Source organism: Rutilus rutilus (genome assembly GCF_951802725.1).
Source record: "Rutilus rutilus genome assembly, chromosome: 13".
Classification (NCBI taxonomy): Eukaryota; Metazoa; Chordata; class Actinopteri; order Cypriniformes; family Leuciscidae; genus Rutilus; species Rutilus rutilus.
The window spans coordinates 10244569-10265814 of NC_140218.1; the positions used below are offsets into that span (position 1 = coordinate 10244569).

A 21246-nucleotide genomic window follows, 5' to 3' on the forward strand; every position below is an offset into this window, starting at 1 on the left:
AAGAAGCATGACCTTACTGTGAGTCGATGAGGTTTTTTGGTATTTCAAGGTGAGTAACACTAAATGTACTATTTTCAGACTTGAAACATCCTTTAATATGATTCACCGGTGAAAGACACGAACTTCTTGTGGATTTTGTCTTGATGAAAGAACAGCTAGAAGTTCCCTAAGCGATTAGAAAGTGTCACTGGCAGAGGAGGTATATCAGGGATATTTTAACTGTATTGATCCATAAAGAGATCAGAGGCTAAAGGGACATGGTGAAGGAAAACAATATGAGATGGGAGGAAAAATTATTTGTCAGTAAAAATTTTGCGTTCCCCGAGAACCTTTGCGTTCGCTCCCAAAATGTTTTGCATTTCCCGGAGAAACTTTGCGTTCGCTTGCTAAATGTTTTGTGTTCCCCAAGAAACTTTGCGTTCGCTTACTAAACATTCTGCGTTCCCCGAGAACCTTTGCGTTCGCTCGCTAAATGTTTTGCGTTCCACAAGAAACTTTGCGTTCGCTCGCTAAACGTTTTGCGTTCCACAAGAAACTTTGCGTTCGCTCGCTAAACGTTTTGCGTTCCACAAGAAACTTTGCGTTCGCTCGCTAAACGTTTTGCGTTCCACAAGAAACTTTGCTTTCGCTCGCTAAACGTTTTGCGTTCCACAAGAAACTTTGCTTTCGCTCCCAAAATGTTTTGCATTTCCCGGAGAAACTTTGCGTTCGCTCGCTAAATGTTTTATGTTCCCCAAGAAACTTTGCGTTCGCTCGCTGAACATTTTGCGTTCCACAAGAAACTTTGCGTTCGCTCGCTAAATGTTTAGTGTTCCCCGAGAGCCTTTGCGTTCGCTCGCTAAACATTTTGCGTTCCACGATAAACTTTGCATTCGCTCGCTAAACGTTTTGTTCAACGAGAGCCTTTGCGTTCGCTTGCAAAATGTTTTGCGTTCCACGATAAACTTTGCGTTCGCTTGCAAAATGTTTTGCGTTCCACGATAAACTTTGCGTTCGCTTGCAAAATGTTTTGCGTTCCACGATAAACTTTGCGTTCGCTTGCAAAATGTTTTGTGTTCCACGATAAACTTTGCGTTCGCTTGCAAAATGTTTTGCGTTCCACGATAAACTTTGCGTTCGCTTGCAAAATGTTTTGCGTTCCACGATAAACTTTGCGTTCGCTTGCAAAATGTTTTGCGTTCCACGATAAACTTTGCGTTCGCTTGCAAAATGTTTTGCGTTCCACGATAAACTTTGCATTCGCTCGCTAAATGTTTTGTTCAACGAGAGCCTTTGCGTTCGCTTGCAAAATGTTTTGCGTTCCACGATAAACTTTGCGTTCGCTTGCAAAATGTTTTGCGTTCCACGATAAACTTTGCGTTCGCTTGCAAAATGTTTTGTGTTCCACGATAAACTTTGCGTTCGCTTGCAAAATGTTTTGTGTTCCACGATAAACTTTGCGTTCGCTTGCAAAATGTTTTGCGTTCCACGATAAACTTTGCGTTCGCTTGCAAAATGTTTTGTGTTCCACGATAAACTTTGCGTTCGCTTGCAAAATGTTTTGTGTTCCACGATAAACTTTGCGTTCGCTTGCAAAATGTTTTGTGTTCCACGATAAACTTTGCGTTCGCTTGCAAAATGTTTTGCGTTCCACGATAAACTTTGCGTTCGCTCGCTAAACATTTTGCGCTCCCCAAGAAAGTTTGCGTTCGCTCGCTAAACATTTTGCGTTCCCCGATAAACTTTGCGTTCGCTTGCAAAATGTTTTGCGTTCCACGATAAACTTTGCGTTCGCTCGCTAAACATTTTGCGTTCCCCGAGAAAGTTTGCGTTTGCTCGCTAAACGTTTTGCGTTCCCTGAGAACCTTTGCGTTCGCTCGCTAAGCGTTTTGTGTTCCCCAAGACACTTTGCGTTCACTTTCCCTTCCCCTGAGAAACTTTGCATTTGCTCTCTTTCGCTTTCTATCACCATGTCCCTTTAGGGAGAATGTAAGATAAAAGCAAAAAAGACCTTTTTGCTTTAATGTAATAAATGAAGATTCCTCTTGCTCTGCAACTCATATAAAGCACAATAAAATAACAACATATACAGTGAAATGCAAAGTCTGCTCGAGACGTTTAATACGTTACGGATAAAAGTACTACCGCTGAAAAGATGCAAACAGCAAAAGACTGAACTAAACGCAACGCACCACAGAGAGGAAAAGTGAGGTGAAAGATGTCATGAATGTGAGGTAGAAACACTGAGTATGTAAACAAGAACACTGAATAGAAATCATTACTAAAATACAGAAGGAAAACTATTTCTCACTGACTTTACCTGGTACAAATGCCCAGTTTACGGGAGAAATATAGACTATTGTGACCTCAAGTACTTTAACCTTGAATGTGAATGTGAACCCTTTTTATAATTAAAACAAGTATTCAACACATTTTCTCACAAAGGTCCTAATCGGGTTAGTGTGTTTGTGTCAAACAGTACTGAGGAGAATCAAGCAACATCTACTCAATGGTTCCTATAGAAACAGAATCTTGCAGTGTTCTGTGTATAAAATCCCATGAAGTGAATTCAAACTGTTCCATTCCAACGGAACTAAAACATTCCATATATCCGTGTTTGATGTGAAAAGGAAATGAGACATTTTGCTACAACAACGTGGAGATGAAAACCAGGATTAACACCTACAATATTTGATCCCTCACCAATTCATTATTTACATAACATCAACTCTCCAGTCTGCATAGAAAGTGAAATAATCTCCTGGTTAACGGCGTTAGTAAAAAAAAAAAAAAAAAAGTGTCATCATTTTGTTTACACCTGATCTGTATTTTGATAGATGATAAATGACACATTAAAAAAAAATATATATTTGACAGATATTGCACTGGATCCTGTCAAATGAACTCAAATCAAAGAAAAGTTGAAATGTTAAATGTTAAAACATTTGAAACCAATATTATTAGCATGGAAATAACATGGCGACATTTCCGGTAAAACAAAATCATTTTAAATATCCTTGAAAAACTAAAATAAAATAATAAGACCCATCCAAATACTTTCTTTAAAAACAAAAAAAAGTAAAAATAAGGCACAACGGTGATTTAATAAAAAATTTTATATATATAGAAGTGCTGTTGTTCGGGGTCAGAAACATTCAAACCTACAGGAGAGACGGGGTCACTATGTACCCAGTTATTCACATTACATCATTCACAGTATGTCTTTATGGTTGTGAGCTTTATAATAACTTCCTTCTCTGTTGTCCCGTGAATATTTTAGAGCATTCAACAACATTCGATCGATCATAGTGCTGCTATGGTAAACCTGTCTAAATGGTAAACCATCTATACTGTCTGGTAAACCCCCGTCCAGAAGGATGGGGCGAAAGGTAGTTTTCATGGGATATGCTTGTTTGAGGACATAGTGCAACGTGTGCGTCTAAATCTGGTCCAGAACAACAGCACGAGTCACAGCAGAGAACGAGAGCGACGTGAAGTCATTGCTGGTGAGATTTGAGCAGAAAACACAGTTCGGAAGACTCGTATCATGTGACATCCGAATGCACTGAAGTAGAAAAACAGCGTGTTAAGAAAGATACCTGCATAACATTTCCACGTGATGGGTCTTTAATATAGAGATCGAGACTTCTCTTTTCACTTCTGCTTTCTGGAAGTGAGCGCAAGACAAAATTCACAGTTCCGGGATTCACTGATTCCTTTTGATTCCCTTCCATCGGTGAGCAATTTTACTCTGCAAACCTGTAGAGAGAGCAAAACAAAACTTACTCGACCAAACACACCCAAGAACGTAATACATTTAATAAACATAATAATAAAACACATGATTTGGAAAATCATAATAATGACAAAAAAGTCGCAATTATGACATAAAAAGTCAAAATTATGACATAAAAAGTCAAAATTATGAGATACTAAGTAATAATTATGATGTAAAAATGCTAACTTATGAAAGAAAAGTAGAAATTAGGAATTAAAATTATAAATCAATGTTTTGTCATGACTTTTTAATGTCAATTGTTTTTTGTCATAATTTACTTTTTTTATCTCATAATTATTACTTTTTATGTCATATCGAATTTTGTCATAATTAAAAATTTTAATCTCTTAGTTATGACTTTTTTTGTCATAATATCAAATTGTATATCATAATTTAAATTTTTAATCTCATAGTTTAAAAATTATCATTATCAAATCATATCATTTCATCTTTTGTCACAATACAATTGCACAAACTGCAAATAAATGCAGAAATAACTTATCTGAAAGCATAAAAATTCAGCCATTCAGCGTGTGATACTGTAGGTAAACTAGACCCACTCAGACCCACTGAAATGCACATGATCAGCCGGTCATTGATCGGGCAGTTCTGCAGACGGCTGATATCTGGCCCGAACACAAGAACATCTGGCTGCTGTGCTGACGTCAGCAGAAACACACCACTGCTCAAACGAAGACCATATCTTTCATTGATATACTCTACTCAATAGTTACAGGCTACAGGCCTGGTTGTTGTTGTTCTCCTAGTGTTTCTAATCCGGGGTCCATGTGTCGGACGCTTGGCAAGTAAATGAATTACTGATGTCATCCAAGCTGTTTCTGCATCAGATCCGATTTCATCCTCGGCCAACTATGGCTGTAAGCTAATCCAATAATGCTGAGTGTCCGTACAATTGTTTTTCCAAAGTTTGACCCGATCGAAACTACTTTACAGAGACTGAGCCAGAATATATTCCACAAGAGGATTACATTAAGAAAACTGAGTAAATATTGGGTTATAATCAGGGGTGCCCGTAACTGGTGCGCATGCGTAGAAAAAAATACTCAATGCGCAGCAGAAAACATGTGTGGAGGGAAACGCTTTTGAGTACCGACATTTTTGGGGACAGGGACACGTTTTTCTCCATCTCGGGTAAAGATAGCAATCATGATGATATGATAAGTGTGTTCATTAATTATTAGAGGTGCAACGGATCAGGCCCCAAGGTTCGGCACGCGTGTAATTTGCGGATTAACTGCCAAGTTATACCATCATAGAGTGAACGTTTATCATTTGGATGTGTTTTGTCTTGCCAATTTACACATTCAAACGATTTTAAACGCAGGAGAATTGGCTAAAATCTGGACTCGTGCACAGAGAGAGAGAGAGAAAGAGAGAAAGAGAAAGAGAGAGAGAGAGAGAGAGAGAGAGAGAGAGAGAGAGAGAGAGAAAAAGAGAGAGAGAGAGAGAGAGAGACGTGTGTGTGTGTGTATATGTTAAAACACTGTGGTATAAAATGTTCTGATACTATAATTTGTATATATGTTAAAACACTATGGTGTAAAATGTTTACAGATATTATAATTTGTTACACTGTTAATTTGTACAATTAATTTAAGTAGTACATTTAGATTTAAGTTATGTTGTAATATTTTATTATTTTGATGTCTTTTACAAGCTTTGGCAATATTGTAATATGTACAGTCATGCCAATAAAGCAATTTTGAATTGAATTGAATTGAATTGAATTGAATTGAGAGAGAGAGAGAGAGAGAGAGAGAGAGAGAGAGAGAGAGAGAGAGAGAGAGAGAGAGAGAGAGAAAGAGAGAGAGAGAAAGAGAGAGAGAGAAAGAAAGAGAGAGAGAGAGAGAGAGAGAGAGAGAGAGAGAGAGAGAGAGAGAGAGAGAGAGAGAGAGAAAGAGAGAGAGAGGGGAGCGTTTCAAACAGCGCTTGAACACCGAATTGATTCCTCTTTCGCGTTTACTTGCGCTTGAATGGCCACATACTCACAAAATTATGTCAAAATACCCGTCTCGACAAGTATTCTCTCGGTTATGTCATTAGTGAACAGCTGAGAAAGAAACCGGATGTGTGTCAGTATATTCGGTCCGTGCATTTGGCGGTCTAATATTCCTGCTGTTGTCTGTGTCATCATTAATGCTAATAAAAAACACATCAGCATCATCATCTACCATGTTGGAGAGAGAATAAGATAGTGAGGAGAGCAGTCAGGAGCAAAGTGATGACGACAGCTTGTAGGATAAGTGCTGTGTGAAGTGTATGAGACCTCAATCCCATAAAAGCACAGATGGGAGTGTAAAGTTCTGCATGTGATCTACTGACAACGCCCCAATTAAAGAACAGATGCAGCCGGATCATTTCCATAATGACTGACGCAATCTATCAAGAGCTGCGTCTGGTTTAAGACATGTTTTTTTGGGGGTGGTAAATAATGGTAGCCTGGGTTTCCCAGTTTCCTTTTTTATTCACGCTGCTAGGCAGCCTGGACACCATGGACCAGATTTTCGCCTCAGCGAGGGAACCAATCACAGAACGGGGAGGGAGCAGCAAGACTATGACGACGTCTATGCGACACACCGAAGCAGTTTGTTTATATCTATGGATCAACGCTGGCAGGATCTTCTTGATTGCCCTGACTCCTGTGCGACTGTCACCCCTAATAACGCTAACTTCTCGGATAAACTCTGTGGTTTTTCCGATAAAAACATGTCTGTAGAGTGTCCATATATACCTTCTACCCTCATGTTTGTCTTGCACAAACGGCAATAGTCGCAGAACGCCATCGTGTACACATAAATCTCTGACCCATCGTCTTCTTCCTCGTCGAATTTCTGTCGCTCTGCATACGTCATCTGGTATAATTGAAACGATTGGCTATGATTGGCTACGTACAGGCGCATTTGATAGACATTCGTAGCGCCCAATAAACGGCTCTGGGCATTCGTAAACCACGCCTCAAATACGAGAAAATGGACATGTGGTTCCCAGACCACGTCTCAATGAGACGAGGTCTGACGTTAGCCAGGCTAAAATAATGGCGGAAACACCAGAAAATTGACTAGCGCAAACCTTAGTAAATCACCTTACACCGTGTCCTAACTACACGCGACATGACGCGCGATAAAAGGCGTCTTTTCCATGTTAATCAGAGTGTTTGTCCTAACCAGCCGCGACGGCGACACGCGATGATACTATTTTAGAAACGGTTTCTATTTTTCTGTGACGTCGCGCTGGAACAACAAACACAAAGTGTGGCGATGATAATCTCAGGTACTGTTAATGTGCTTTATTTAATGTTAAAAGCGTGTAATGTGACACTGAATATCATTTAGTGTTCCAGCTTTGTAGCTGTAAAAGCAAACAATGGATAATTCACCTCAGATCATGAAATTAAACAAATGAAAACAAGAACGTTCAAACTGTGAACAAACAAGTGTATTATTTGACAAAGATTGTTTTAGTAACTCAGTAGCCTATGTATTTGAATAATGTTTTGAAAGATGTAATATTTGTGAATTTGATTATGTAGCTACTTATCCATTTTATGCCGTCAAGATTACCGTGCACTCGCCGCGAGACTCCGCCCACACGCTGTTCTGATTGGCTGTGGGTTTTGATTGATTTTGGCGCATCTCGCAGTCGCGTCACGTCTAGTGTGCACAGGCAAATTATTTGTCGCTGGAATCGCATCGCGTCTGGTTAGGACGGTTACATGATTCATTTAAATACTCTCCTCCCGTAAACTTTGCATCTGAAAGGGAAACTCCTACAAATGCATATGCAATAAGGTCAGCCGCAAAAATAACCCCATCCACGCCTTTTCAGCGCTATTTTTCACTGCGTGTCTTTAGTAAATCCTGACAGTAGTTTTTTAACACCAAAAGAGGGTTTGAGTGTTTTTTACAGTGAACAAATTACTTATATGTCACATCTTACACTGACTTATTAATAATTTGCAAAGGGTTTGAGGTTGTTCTTCTTTAGTTCAAATAAAATAAAAATGATCTGATATCTAAAAAAAAAAAAAAAACGAACCAAACCAGTTTAACAATTTAAAAAAAGCAAGCTCTGATTGGAAAAGTGTGCTAAATACATGGAAAACCGGCATATTTTTATATATTCCAGCTTGCATAACAGTCTGTAAACACTCACTCGCTCCCTCCAATCCTGGAAAACAACCCCCACTTTTCCCAAAGGAGTCTGAATCGCACACAAAAATGTTGAGAAATCTGATGGTGTATAATAATGCATTTCTCACATTTAGCCTAGTTCTGTTGTCCCGTTAAGTTTAGGCATAAACACTGACTTTCTGCTCAGCTCCGTGACTGTATGTTGATCAACACGACATGGCTGTCGGTGAACAGAGACAGAGAACACACTGTACCATATATTACAGCTGCTCTGCACTCAGTGACCCGCTTATATAATGACCATAATCACAGATACAACACGGCCACAATCACACTAACATGATAATGTACGCTCTTACATCTGCAAAAGATCTGAGCACAGAGAGAGTTGTGCCTGCGAACATCAGTCAAAGTCGTAGTAGTAATTATAATATTTATAAAAGGTAACAAATACAACTTGCAAACTGGCCTAAGACAACAGACTTGATCAAATGCTTTACTATTTTTACAATACTGACTACAATTCAACGATTTACTTGTGTATGTATTTGAATTATCTTCATTCTACGCTTTTCTCAGCAAATATTGATTAATAGACAATTAATTTGGAATAGGCTAATCATATTAATTGGCACTAGCAGTGATTATTCAATTGGTCAATTGGGTCAAACTAACCCATAATAATAATAATAATAATAAAACAAATAGTATGAATTAATACAATTTAAATATAAATTAATAAAAATATTAAAAACAAAAAGCATTACAAATAAATAAATTGATTTATTTTTGAAATTATTGAAGATTAGTATTGATATGAGTGAATATAATTTACGTATTGGTACACATTACAAGTACTGTGGTGTGAATTTTGCTATTAAATAGTATTTTTAAAAGAATAAAATTTTAAATAAATAATAAAAGATATATATAAAAAAGTATTAGACATAATAAAATATACAATAAATAAACATTAATGTTAAAATAATAAATGTGTTGAAATAATGCAATAAATAATAAACATCATTGATATGAATGAATATAATTTACATACTGTTACACATTACATGTTCATTACACTTTTGTGATGTGAATTACTGAAAGTGTGAATGTCTTTAATTAAAAAAGAGGAGCAATATCACCATTGCTATATGTTAGTTGTGAATAATAATGTACCTGACAGTGACAGTGTATACACAGCAGCAATGGAGACTCACACATGCTGGCAGGCAAAGAACAAAATGTTCTGAACGCGAGTCTAGAGCGAGACCATAGACCCCCTCAGCGTCTCAGGGCCTGAAATGTGCGTGTGTGCTTCGGGACGGGAGGGTGGAGGGCTTGAAGAGCACGTCTGAAGGCGCTCCGGGTGTAAATACGCAAAAGTACCCCCTCTTACCCCACTAAGACACACAGGCCGACTCCCAGGCCTGCTTGTTTTGACGGATGGCTGCATCCATTCAGGCCGTCGGGGAGAGGAGGAGTGTTGCATAACTGCTCTATATGCTCACTGAGGCCATAAACCCCTGACGCACGAGTCTCGTACACGTTCACATCCTCGCAAACACAAGGCTCTCCGATTTTACATCAAACAAGCCGCCATCTTCATTGCATTTCACTTTTCTCCTGGTTAAATAAAGGCTATACAGATGCGTGCTAGTCTGAATGAAGTCATTGTTTTAGAACAAACCGGCTGTCGTATGTTCTAGCCTCCGGACAACAATGAAGCCAGTTTTGATTAAAATCGTGCTATAAAATGGCTTCAAAATGCATTTAATTTCCGCTGGCCTTTTCAGTTGAACCTCATCCAATGCAAAATCCATAAAAGAATGCAATAAACTCTGCGGGAACGACATTCCGGTGTTACTGATGTTGTATAACAATTGGTTCCCATCCCAAGACATTGAAGCACCTGGTTGGGAGTATACAGCAGATTTAAAGTGTGAATTTTAAGTTAATAAAATACTTTACTGACTTTAATTACAATATATTGACTTCTAATGACACGTGACAATGTAATATATTTAAATTATAATTTTCTTCAGAAAATATGAATACATAAACAATTAATTAGATTATGCAGCATTTTATTTAATTTTATTAAAATGTTTTTTTATTTTTTTTTTATTGACAGCCCTAGATTTGAATTAAAAGGAAGTTAGAGGAAAAACATATTATTTTTACTGTTTCAGCAAATTTGTAATCTTCCAACATTAACAGCAAACTCATAAATAAATAACTTTAGATAAAATTACATATAAATAAATAATTATATATATAAAAAGTAAGTTATTATTAATTAAAAGTTATTATTAATTAAAAAATAAGAAACATTATAATATAAACATACATTGATATTAAATATTATTGATTTGAATGAATACAATTTACTTTGTTACACATTACAATACTTGGCGTGAATTACTGAAAGTGTGAATATTTTTATACATCAGATTATTCAGCATATTATGTCATTTAATTAAAATGATTATTTGAATGCTGAATTGACAGCCCTAGATTTTAATAAAAAGGAAATTAGAGGAAAAACACATAATAGCTATAATTATTATTGATTCAGCAAATGTAATAATCTTCCAGCATGAACAACAAACCAATAAATAAATACATTTAGATAAAATTAAATAAATAACATTAATAATTGTTATTAATAATAAGTTAGTAAAACATTATTAATAAAAGTAATACACATTAATAAAACTTTAGTGATTTTAATGAATAAAATTCACAGTTATTCACTGTGGCGTGAATTCCTGAAAGTGTGAATATTTTTAATTAAAAAAAAAAGCAGCAATAGTAAAATTCCTCAAATTAAAAAGCCTAAATATAGCTACAGTAAAAAAATAAATAAAGAAAATAAAAAAATGCTATAGAGTGACTTGCATTCAGGAAATGCATTCAATTTCCTCTGGCCTTTTCAGTTGAACCTCATCGAATGCAAAATCCATTTAAAAAAAGTGCAATAAACTCTGAACGCCATTTCGGTATTACTGACGTTGTATAATAATTGGATCCTACCCAAAAAAACAGAACGCACCTGGTTGGGTGTATGCCGTGTATCACACAATCACGCTATCGCCCCTGGCCACATGCATTCTGCTGTTAAAAAGGTGTCGGATCTTGTTAGTCAAAATGTTGGTAGGAACTCGGGGCGTGGCGTCGGTAAAACCAAACAGGCCTGCGAAACGTGCAAAGGGTAGAGCGTGGCAGCCTCGCAGGGTACATGTTACCCCTGAGGCCATTTACTGTACGTGGGTTTGATTAGAGAAACACAAAGCAGCTGGAAGGACGAGAAATTCTAGAATAGGCAAAGAACTCTGGGAAGCAAACTCAAGATCGGCCTAGTTTCGATTATAATCAATTCGACACTTGAGAGCACTTTAACACGTATGTATTTACATCATAGACGCACCATCACTCTCTTCCATTGGTGAAAAGTGAAGCCGCCAGAGACCTAATATGGCGCTGACATCTTGCGCTGATATGGGACCTGATTCTGCCCAGTAGTGAACGTGAAGAAGAGCCGCGATGTCAAGGTCCCGGCCTCACTCACTTTACTCATTATGTCGGTGTTGAAGCTTCAATCTCCTCCCGAAAATCCCCCCAAAAGTATGTTGGTGCCCCAGTGACTACTTCGTTTAGAGAAGCTGTCGATCACAGCTGTCAATCATAACGTCACATTCCCATTTTTATAGCATCAAATAACTAACTAAGACCAACCAAAAACAACCTAAAATTACATAAAACATCTTTGGAAACAATGTATTTGAAGTGTAGCCTAATTTGATTGTTTAGTTTTGCGTCCCATTAGACTACATGGAGAGGCGGGGTTTATGACCTATACTGGGACCAGCCACTGGGGGGGGCGATCGAGGCGCTTAGGCTTCACTTTTCAGGACTTGTGCGGCACGCTTGATTTACATATTGGTAAATTTATAACAACCTAAGAGGCTTGTTTTCGTGCATTAAGGGATTTTTAAACTGGTCTGAGGTAAACAAAAATGGTGAATACAACATTTCTGTCAGGACCACTATCGTCAAATACGATTGGCAATTAGCATACAGTTTGGATTGGCGGTATGGTTCTGTTCTGGGCGAGAACTCCCTGTGCATCCATGCAGCCTAGCATGAATAAGAGCAGCAATTACCCCCTTAGGGTAACAGAAAAGAAGCAACATGAATATGTTTTGCAGATATCAATAATTAATAAAGATTTTAATGTACAACATAGTCTGATTCAAAGGGGAATCAGAATGCTAAATCCTGACTGACGAGAGGAGGAGCTGGGGATGGAGGAGGGTAATGAGCTCCTGAGAAACGCGATAGCTGCTGATAATACTGAAGGAGCTTATATACTGTATGTATACAGTGATAGGTGTCATATTCCTACAGGTAGACGTGGATCAGCTGAGAGTCAGCTGACGCGAGCTTGACTAGCGTAACCTGCCAGAACTGACGCTACGCTTGATGTTTAAAATGATATCAAGAAATTGCAACCCACCTGAAAGAGCAAGCATGCTCGTTTTGGCCAATCAGGTCGGCTTATCCCGCACATGTGACCTGGTCCATTCTAACTTCTAGCTGAAATGCGTCGGGCCGGTCCTGCGGGTTGACCGCCAACATGTCCTGCAGAAGCCGCTTGACGCCCTCCGACATGATACTGCGTGTCCTTTGCGGGATATGCAGGATCATCTTCGGGTTCTCCAGCAAGGCCTCGCCCACCGGGACGATCTCGGTTCCCTGACGAATGTACGTGCCGAGGAGCTCTCGCTTGGATTCGGCGTCGATAAACGTGATGCGTTCTACCATGGCCCAAATGATGATGCCGAGCGCGAAAATGTCCGCCTTGGCGGTGTAATGGCCCTCCCACACCTCCGGTGCCATGTAGAAGTCAGAACCGCATGCTGACGACAGCCAGAACTTATTAATGTTCACCATGTTCTTGTTAACATGGTTGTCGCCGTCGTTCTCAATGTAGCTGAGTCCCGCGCACACCTTGCTGAGGCCGAAGTCGGCGACCTTGATCACGGGACCGTCCGATTTCTGTGAGATGAGAATGTTGTCTGGTTTGAGGTCCCGGTGGACAATGTTGTTCTTATGTAGGAAGGCCACAGCGCTGGTCAGCTGCTTCATGAAACTGCGGTTGGTCCGCGGATCAGGTCGTCGGGAGAGGATGTACTGGTTGAGGTCGCCGCCATCGCAGAACTCCATAACAAACCAAAGATAACACGGCTGCTCTGGGTGACCCAAGATACGCTCACCTGGAATGATAGTAGAATGTGGGAATTAGGCGATGAAAATGCACAGGTGGACATTCAATGCTGAAATTTGCAGGTAATTGTTGTGCATAACTCCAGTAGTCAACATTTCAAGTGGATCAAAACAGTTCAAAGTTGAACTGTTGAACAAAGTTAACTCGTGTATGACATTGATGAAAGGTTTTCATCCACTTCAAATGTTGACCCGCTGTTTAAGGCCCCGAAACACCTTGACACAAGTTGGAGGGGGCCTTTTTACCAATTCATGTTGAATTATAAAGGTTTCAAAGAAAATGTTTCTTTAAAATAAGGTGCACTGATTAAACATTCACAGTAAGACCAGAAATGTGTATTAAAGGGATAGTTCACCCAAAAAATTACAATTCTGTCATCATCTACTCACCCTAAACCCGTAAAGACTTTCGTTCACTTTCGGAACACAAATGAAGATCTTTTTAATGAAATCTGAGAGCTTTCTGTCCCTCTGTTGACAGTCTACGCAACTACCACTTTGACGCTTCAAAAAGTTCATAAAGAGATTGTAAAACTAATCATGAGTTGAGCAGATTAGTCCAAATTTTTTGATGAGACTCGATCTCTTTATATGATGAACAGATTTAATTTCGGCTTTAAAGGAGAACTCGGCAACTCTAGCGAACTCTAGTCACTTTTTCGCTGATTTTCCCTTTTGTTGTCGCATGTTTTCCCCACGAGCTCCCCCTACAGCTGTGGGAGGGTGTATATTTCACAACACGGTCGTAAAAACTCACTTGCGGCGGCCTCCTCCCCCTCTCTACCGCTGCTCATGTGCGTTTGTTTTGATTGGAGCAAGCCAACTGTATCGCGTGGAGCTATGTCTACCGAGGTGGGTAATCTGGTAATACATCATACATGCGTGTTTGTTTATGTCGAATTGCCGTAAAGCAATTTGTGTTTCGCACTCGTTCTCGTTCTAGTTCTCGCTTCTCACGACACTTCCCATTTCTATCTTGCCGGGACGGTAGTGCCCAAGTTGCAAGGTTGGTTTTCCGCCTGGGAACGCTGGGGGGAGCGGGGAAAGTCACCAATATCACCAGAACAGGTTGTTTAACCATCCAAATGATTTCTAGACAGTTTTATTAAGTTAAAAAAGTTACCAAGTTCTCCTTTAATTCACAATATAAACTTTGTTCAGCGAATATAAACTCAACTGAACCTGCTTGACGCGCGAGAATGAACCTCATTGGTTCTCGCACATCGAGCAAACATTCTGTTAACGCAACTGATGTGTGAGTTGATGAATGCTTATATGTAAATAAAAGCCTAAATTAACTCTATTCAGTGTATAAAGCGATTTTGTCTCTTCAGAAAATTTGGACTAAACCACTCGATTCATATGGATTAGTTTAAGATCTCTTCATGAACTTTTTGAAGCGTCAATTTGTAGTTGCTTAGGCTGTCAATGGAGGGACAGAAATCTCTCAGATTTCATCAAAAAGATCTTTATTTGTGTTTCGAAGAAGAACAAAAGTCTTACGGGTTTGGAACGACATGAGTGTGAGTAATTAATGACAGAATTTTTGGGTGAACTAATCCTTTTAAGAAAGTAAACGGGGTCAATTTTAATTTCATGTTGCGAAACTAACAATTTCTTTTGCCTTTTTAGTAGCTCCTTGCTTTCAAAGCATAAAGTCCCAATTTAAAGATTTAAAGAAAACAACGTTGTTGGACAACAACGTGCTCCAAGTGGCCTCCTTTTTATGTCAGAACTGGCCTTTATTGTAAACCACTTCGGGGATGATGGCAAATCAAACCCACTCCAGTCCATAATCTACTCATGTGCTTCAATAGAGCTGTTTCTGCTGAGTTAGGCCAAACATCTCTTCATTGAACGTTTCTGGTCTCTAACTGACACTGATAAGCCGTTGTGTCAGACTCATTAGCAAACAGAGACGGTTGTGTTTGATTAAACCGAGTTCTGTTCAAACTACAGCGGCTTTACTGTCCAAAGCACCAAAGCCTTCAACAAAGAGTGTTATGCCGGCCAGAACTAAAGTGCTGCTTTAGCTAATGCTGATAGACTAGCAAAACACCAATCAGACTTTAGCTGAGCACAGATTTCCTCTGAGCGACACGTTTGGAGCCCTTCCAAAGAGACTGTATGAGGCTAAGCATTGATAATCTGTCTGCGTTCTGTAATAACTAACATAGCTTAACTTCAGGAAACAAGGGTTGGGAAATGCATGGAAAACAGGTGGACTGAGACCTGTGGAAGTAGATAGCGACTTATAAACACTTAGGGAAAGGAAACACTTGGGAACACGTTTCTCCTATAATCCTAAAAAACAAATGTTAGGTCTCATGAAGCAGGATTTCCCAAACTGGGCTTATCAAACTTTAATAAACAGCAAAAGATCTACCTAAATACTTAATTTTTTACTTATTTTGTTTGCTTACCTGCATTTCAAGGCCCCATTATGCTTTTTTAAAATATATATTATCTATTTGTTTCATGCAGTGTGTAATATAGCTGTTTGTGAAGGTAAAATGTCTGCAAAGTTTTAAAAATTAAAGTGCACGACAAACAAAGTTATTGTCTCCTATAAAAGAAAGACTCGATTCTGACCAGCCAAAACGAGAGGCTGAATCTTCGAACGAACCGTTTTCAGACTCTTTGAGAAATTAAGTGATGATGTGCAATATATATCATTATGAGATATAATGTATAATAATGAAAGTGTTTTTGACCTTTGATGCATGTAAACCTATTGTAGGAGAAAATTAGGAACCTTTAAAATATCACAATGGGGCACTTGAACTGACATCAGGGCAGCATGAACACGCAAATGTGTTGTTAAATTATTGAAATATTAATTTTATTACTGAGGGGATTTACTTTGGGTTAAAAAAGGAGAAAGAAAAGTTTGGGAATCTCTGATATAAAGTAATGTGTGAGCTATAAATTGGTTCACTTTGACCGGACTGACTGATTAAAGGCCACAAACACAATATTCTGGCCTAGTCGATACAGACGTGACGGACATATATGACGTATCTGTCAAAAAGCATTACATAACCCAAAAATCCATCAGCAAAAACATTTATATCGGGATCATTTCTAAAGAAGGCTGTAACATCAGGATTAGTTTTTCCGCTGTAGACGAGGCCACTAAATGGTGGCACTTGCATAACAACACCAGTCAGCACAAAATAGATCCTGCCACTGCTGAGCACAACCACAAATATAGCACTCACACGCAACTCACTGTCACCTCCACACACCAAACGCCACACAAACTCCAACATCACATTCATATTGTGCCATTTTGAAAATGTATCAAAAATTGTTATTTTTTAAAATTGTTATAAATGGAGTACACCAAAGTGTAACATATTTCAAAATTTCAACTAGCCTATATGATCAACTATAATCAGGGTTCCTATAATCATGGAAATATCAGGGCATAACAAATATATATATTCCCAGGCCCCGAAAAGTCAAATACAACAAATTCTAAAAAAAAAAAATGAAAAAAAACATGGAAATTTCAATTTTTCATGTTATAAACCACTCTAAAACATATAAGGAGCTAGAAATTGTTGTCTGTGATTGCAATCGCTTAAAAATACTTTTTTATCCTGTAAATGTCTTTAAAAGTACTTGCACTCTGCACCTTGACAGCAGAGTTTAATCTGATTTTGGTAATACGAATGCCATGAAAATAACAATATTATTAAACCCACTGAAAAACTCGAGTTTTGAAAATTGCATACAATGAATAGAGGTGTACATAAACATGGCCTGTATGGGAGTGAAGGGGTTAATGCATTGAGTGCTGGAACATGATGTTCCCTCACGCACAGACGAGCTTCTCTTCCTACTTTGTGCATTCATGATATGCATTTAAGATGCACAATAAAACCATAAAGGGTTTTAATACTAATGCATGCATATTATTAAAAGTGCAATTGCTTTTATGCAACTTTCATTTGTATTGCAAAGCAAAAACCTACTTGTGTTGACAAGATAAATAAATAAATAAATAAATAAATCAGATATCAAGCATTTAGTTCACCTTATGAACAGTGCAAATGCTTTCAAGAAGCTCCAGCTACAGTACAGTACTGGTCTGTGAAACTTTATTTACCTTTCAGTGAAGTTTCCACTAATCTCAAATACTGCTTGTTTCGCTTGTTCCCGTGGCTCATTTTCTGTGCCATCCCGTTTCTTTGCAACACACACTCCTCCAGCTGCACCACATTCTCGTGCTTCTTCTCCAGGCTCGCCAGGGCCCAGAACTCAGCCAGTGCAAGCTCCACTTTCTCTGGCGCGTCGCAGCGGAGCTTCTTCACGGCCACCCGGGCTCCGGTCCTGCGGGCGACCGCTTCATACACCACGCCGTAGCTCCCCCGACCCACCTCCCGAATCAGACTGTACCGGGGCGCCGAGAACAGCGTCGCGAGCTCCCGGTTGGCACTCTTAAGGAAGCCCGTGGAGAAGCAGTCCTCTTCTTCCATGGGCTCATCATCATCATCATCATCATCGTTGGTCTCCACGGGAAGCGGGCGCAAAACTTTACTGACATCCCGCCTCATGTTCGCGATGGGCGGCTCGACTCTCTTGCAGCCCCGCCGGAGGCTCGTTACTCTCCCCTGTGTGCCGTTGCGCAGCTCCATGAGTTTATTACCCCCTGTGTTGACATATGTTTCGGGGCAATAATCCTATTTGTCATAACGTCCCTATCTAGCTGACTGTGCTCGTTTTTTGAGGGGGAAACTCGACAGGTTTGTGTGTAGGTTTTTGTTTTGTTTTTGTCACTTCTTCTATCAAACGTCCAACTGACATAAACAATAACAACATTAACAGGAGAAAGCAAAGGGGGCGTGGCCTCGGCGGACTGTTCCATTTCATTCAAAAGACGGGTGGGGTTTTTCACACAAAAAGAAAAAGCTTTTTAAACAATATTAAAGCGATTAATTTTTTTCAGAGTTGATTTAAATGCACAGAATAAAAAATAATAATAAACATTTAAGGGTGTTTTTTATATATATATTGAAAAGAAGTAAAATTCTTTAAGAATTGAATCATTCCATTAAAGATTGTATTTTGACAAACAGTGTTGGGCAAGTTACTCTAAAAAGTAGTTAATTATACATCTTCAACAGTGTATTTAGATAACTGTACTAATTACTCTCGGTCTCTCTATTTAAAAAGTATTGGATTACTTACTAATTACTTTCTATATCGCATATCAACCTCGAGCAGTAGATCAACACAAGGATAGACATGAAACTGCTCTTAATTCTTTCCCAAAATCATATAAAATAGCAAACATTATTCTTGAACTGACCTAAGTGTGTAAAGGGAGAAGGTTACATTAAAACATACATTTTAACATTGGATTTTGATGTTAAATCCACTATTGTTTTATATAATTGTTCATAGTCTGTACAGTATTTTATGCAGTTACATCAGAAGTAACTGTAATTAAATTAGAGTAATCCCTTTTTTTAACAAAAATGTGAACTTGATATCATATATCAGTTTGTATTAATAGAATTGTACAGCATTTTTGTAAGTGATTGTAAGTGGACTGACTCACTCATTACCTGAAGACAAAATAATAAAATGAAATAAAATATTGTGTCCACTAAAATCTATAATGTATATAAAATATGTAAAAGAAAGAGATAGAATAAGAAAACAAAGATAAAGTTACTTATTTTGTCTATGTGTTGTTAAACAATCCCAGTAATACTACATGGTAAAAGTCATTTTTAATTCAGAATTATTTCATATTATATTCACATTCATATGGGACACAAAGGGCAAAAGGATATTCACAAATTTTTCATAGATCTGTGTTATTATACATAATGTATTCATGTGGTTAAACACAGCGTCATTCTGTAATATGCAAAGTAGGGGGATCCCACTTTTCCATGATAGGGGGAGGAATTGACGGAGCATAATTGCGCTGAATTTGAAATTGATGACACTGAAGTTCATCAAACATCAACTTATAAAAACAAAACAAAGATGATGCCCTTATGAAATGACAGGGTAGTAGTGTATCGGCGTGAGTTGATGATGTGCGGTGGCACGTGAGGGGGGAGGGGGGTTGGCACGTGCGGTACAGCATGTTCCCTTACATAGCATGTTCCCTCAGACACGCGCAGCCTGTCCCTGACGTCATCGAAGACATGTGTTCATATAGACCTATGTATGTATGTATGTGTCAGAAGCGTTTCATTGTGCCTGCATGTTGCTTTTTTTTTATTTTTTCTCCTTTGTTTTTATGATACACGTTTTTCTTAACCATTGATGTGCAGATTGATACACTGTAAATAATTTCTAACCCTCCCAAATCAAAAGATTTCAAGTGACCGATAACATCTACATTTTTCTATTGGCCCAAGTGAAATTCTGTAAATTATAAAATTTAATTTACAGATTTTCACTTGGGCCAATTGAAAAATTTAGATGTTATCGGTCACTTGAAATTTTTGATTTGGGAGGGTTAGAATTTTTTTACAGTGTATTCACATCTGTCCATGTATGTAGTCATTGATTTATTCAGCTATACTCTGGCTTATTTTTCCTTTTCATCATAGGTACATATATATTAACTAATTGCATATTTTGCATGCAAGGCATCACGTGACCGCACCTTGTAAAGTGATGAATTAATTATTTTCCATTTTATTTCACTGCATATTCCCCCAGGAGATCAACAATGAACTACTATAAATACAAAAATATTTTTATTAAAAAAATTAAATAATTAAAAAGATATAGAAATGTTTCACTTTCTCACAATATTTTGGATAGGTTTTATATTATTCTTTTTTTTATATAAAGCACAAGCTTTTTAATGTTTTTGTAAATGAAATGTTAAGTCATTGCTTCACAATTAATAACATTCACAGGCATCAATAGCAATTGTCTTTTGCAACAGGAAAAAAGTATTTACATATCAGTCAAATAATCGTTCTAAAAAAATATTTTTTGAGAAAGTAATATCAGTCTTAATCCATTATATAAACACAGTATGTTTCTACATCAGATGCACATAATATTTCAAAATTTGTATTTTAAGTGGATTTTTTATATATTTTTTCCAAAGCACTAAAAAAGCTACAAATGTACAAATGTAAATCGCACCAATTTCATGATGGTTTCCTATTCTATATATATATATATATATATATATATTTGTGTGTGTGTGTGTGTGTGTGTGTGTATATATATAAGATGTTATATAATCTACAGTAGGCTATACACACATATATTATATAGGCTAAACACAAACTTTTATGTTAGATGTGATTAAATCGTGATTAATATATTTTTTCTTTCTTTCTTTATTCGCTTTTTCTTCTTCCTTTTTCCTCTCTTTGTTGTTGTTATGCTTAGTACCAAGAGGCTAGTCTCAGCCACACACACATATCAACAGCTGTCCTTGATGATCCACTATTCGCCACTAGTTTGAGAATACTTGTTTGAGCAATTGCGATGTGTCCTGAAGAAGGCTGTGTTGCCGAAACACGTAGATCTACTTTAAACTGGTTTAATGATTTAGCCCAGTTCATTAAAGGCTGTTTACTTTACTGCATCAGTGCCTTGGAGTATTTCGTCTACATAATTTGATGTAAAGACACCCGTTTACTCCTACTTCTGTTTTTTTGCAAGACTTTTTCCTGTTGGAAACGACAACTGCATGCAATCCGTGAATGTTAATAATTATGAAGCAATGAATTAACATTTCATTTACAAGAAAATTAAAAAGCGTGTGCTTTATAAAATAAATAAATAATATAAAACCTATTCAAAATATTGTGAGAAAGTTTTTTTTTTTAAATAAAATTATTTTTGCATTTATATATTTTGTTGTTGATGTGCAATGAAATAAATTGGAAAATAATTCATTATAAATAATTATCTCTCTCTCTCTCTCTCTCTCTATATATATATATATAGGCCTATGTGTGTGTGTGTGGGGGGGGGGGGGGGGTGTGTGTGTGTGTGTGTGTGTGTGTGATTAATGATGCCAAGGCTGTCCCAACAAATGAGAAAGACTGAAAT

At 37.8% G+C, this 21246-nt stretch overlaps 1 protein-coding gene across 1 annotated transcript; it reads right to left on the reverse strand.

Annotated features, from left to right (window-relative positions):
• Nucleotides 1–3095: 3095 nt before the first annotated feature.
• Nucleotides 3096–18001, reverse strand: stk35 (serine/threonine kinase 35). The gene is made up of 3 exons (XM_084428124.1): nucleotides 17309–18001; nucleotides 12425–13184; nucleotides 3096–3738 (listed from the first exon to the last, which is right to left on the reverse strand). Exons 1-2 carry the CDS (start codon nucleotides 17835–17837, stop codon nucleotides 12466–12468), a joined length of 1248 nt encoding a protein of 415 aa, XP_084284250.1. The 5' UTR covers nucleotides 17838–18001; the 3' UTR covers nucleotides 3096–3738; nucleotides 12425–12465.
• Nucleotides 18002–21246: the final 3245 nt, after the last annotated feature.

Excerpts from the sequence above, each read along its gene's own strand:
- stk35 (XM_084428124.1), bottom strand. The coding sequence starts at position 17,837 with ATGGAGCTGCGCAACGGCACACAGGGGAGAGTAACGAGCCTCCGGCGG. Across the intron at positions 13,185-17,308 it reads AGTGGAAACTTCACTGAAAG|GTGAGCGTATCTTGGGTCAC; the intron begins GTAAATAAAGTT and ends CTATCATTCCAG.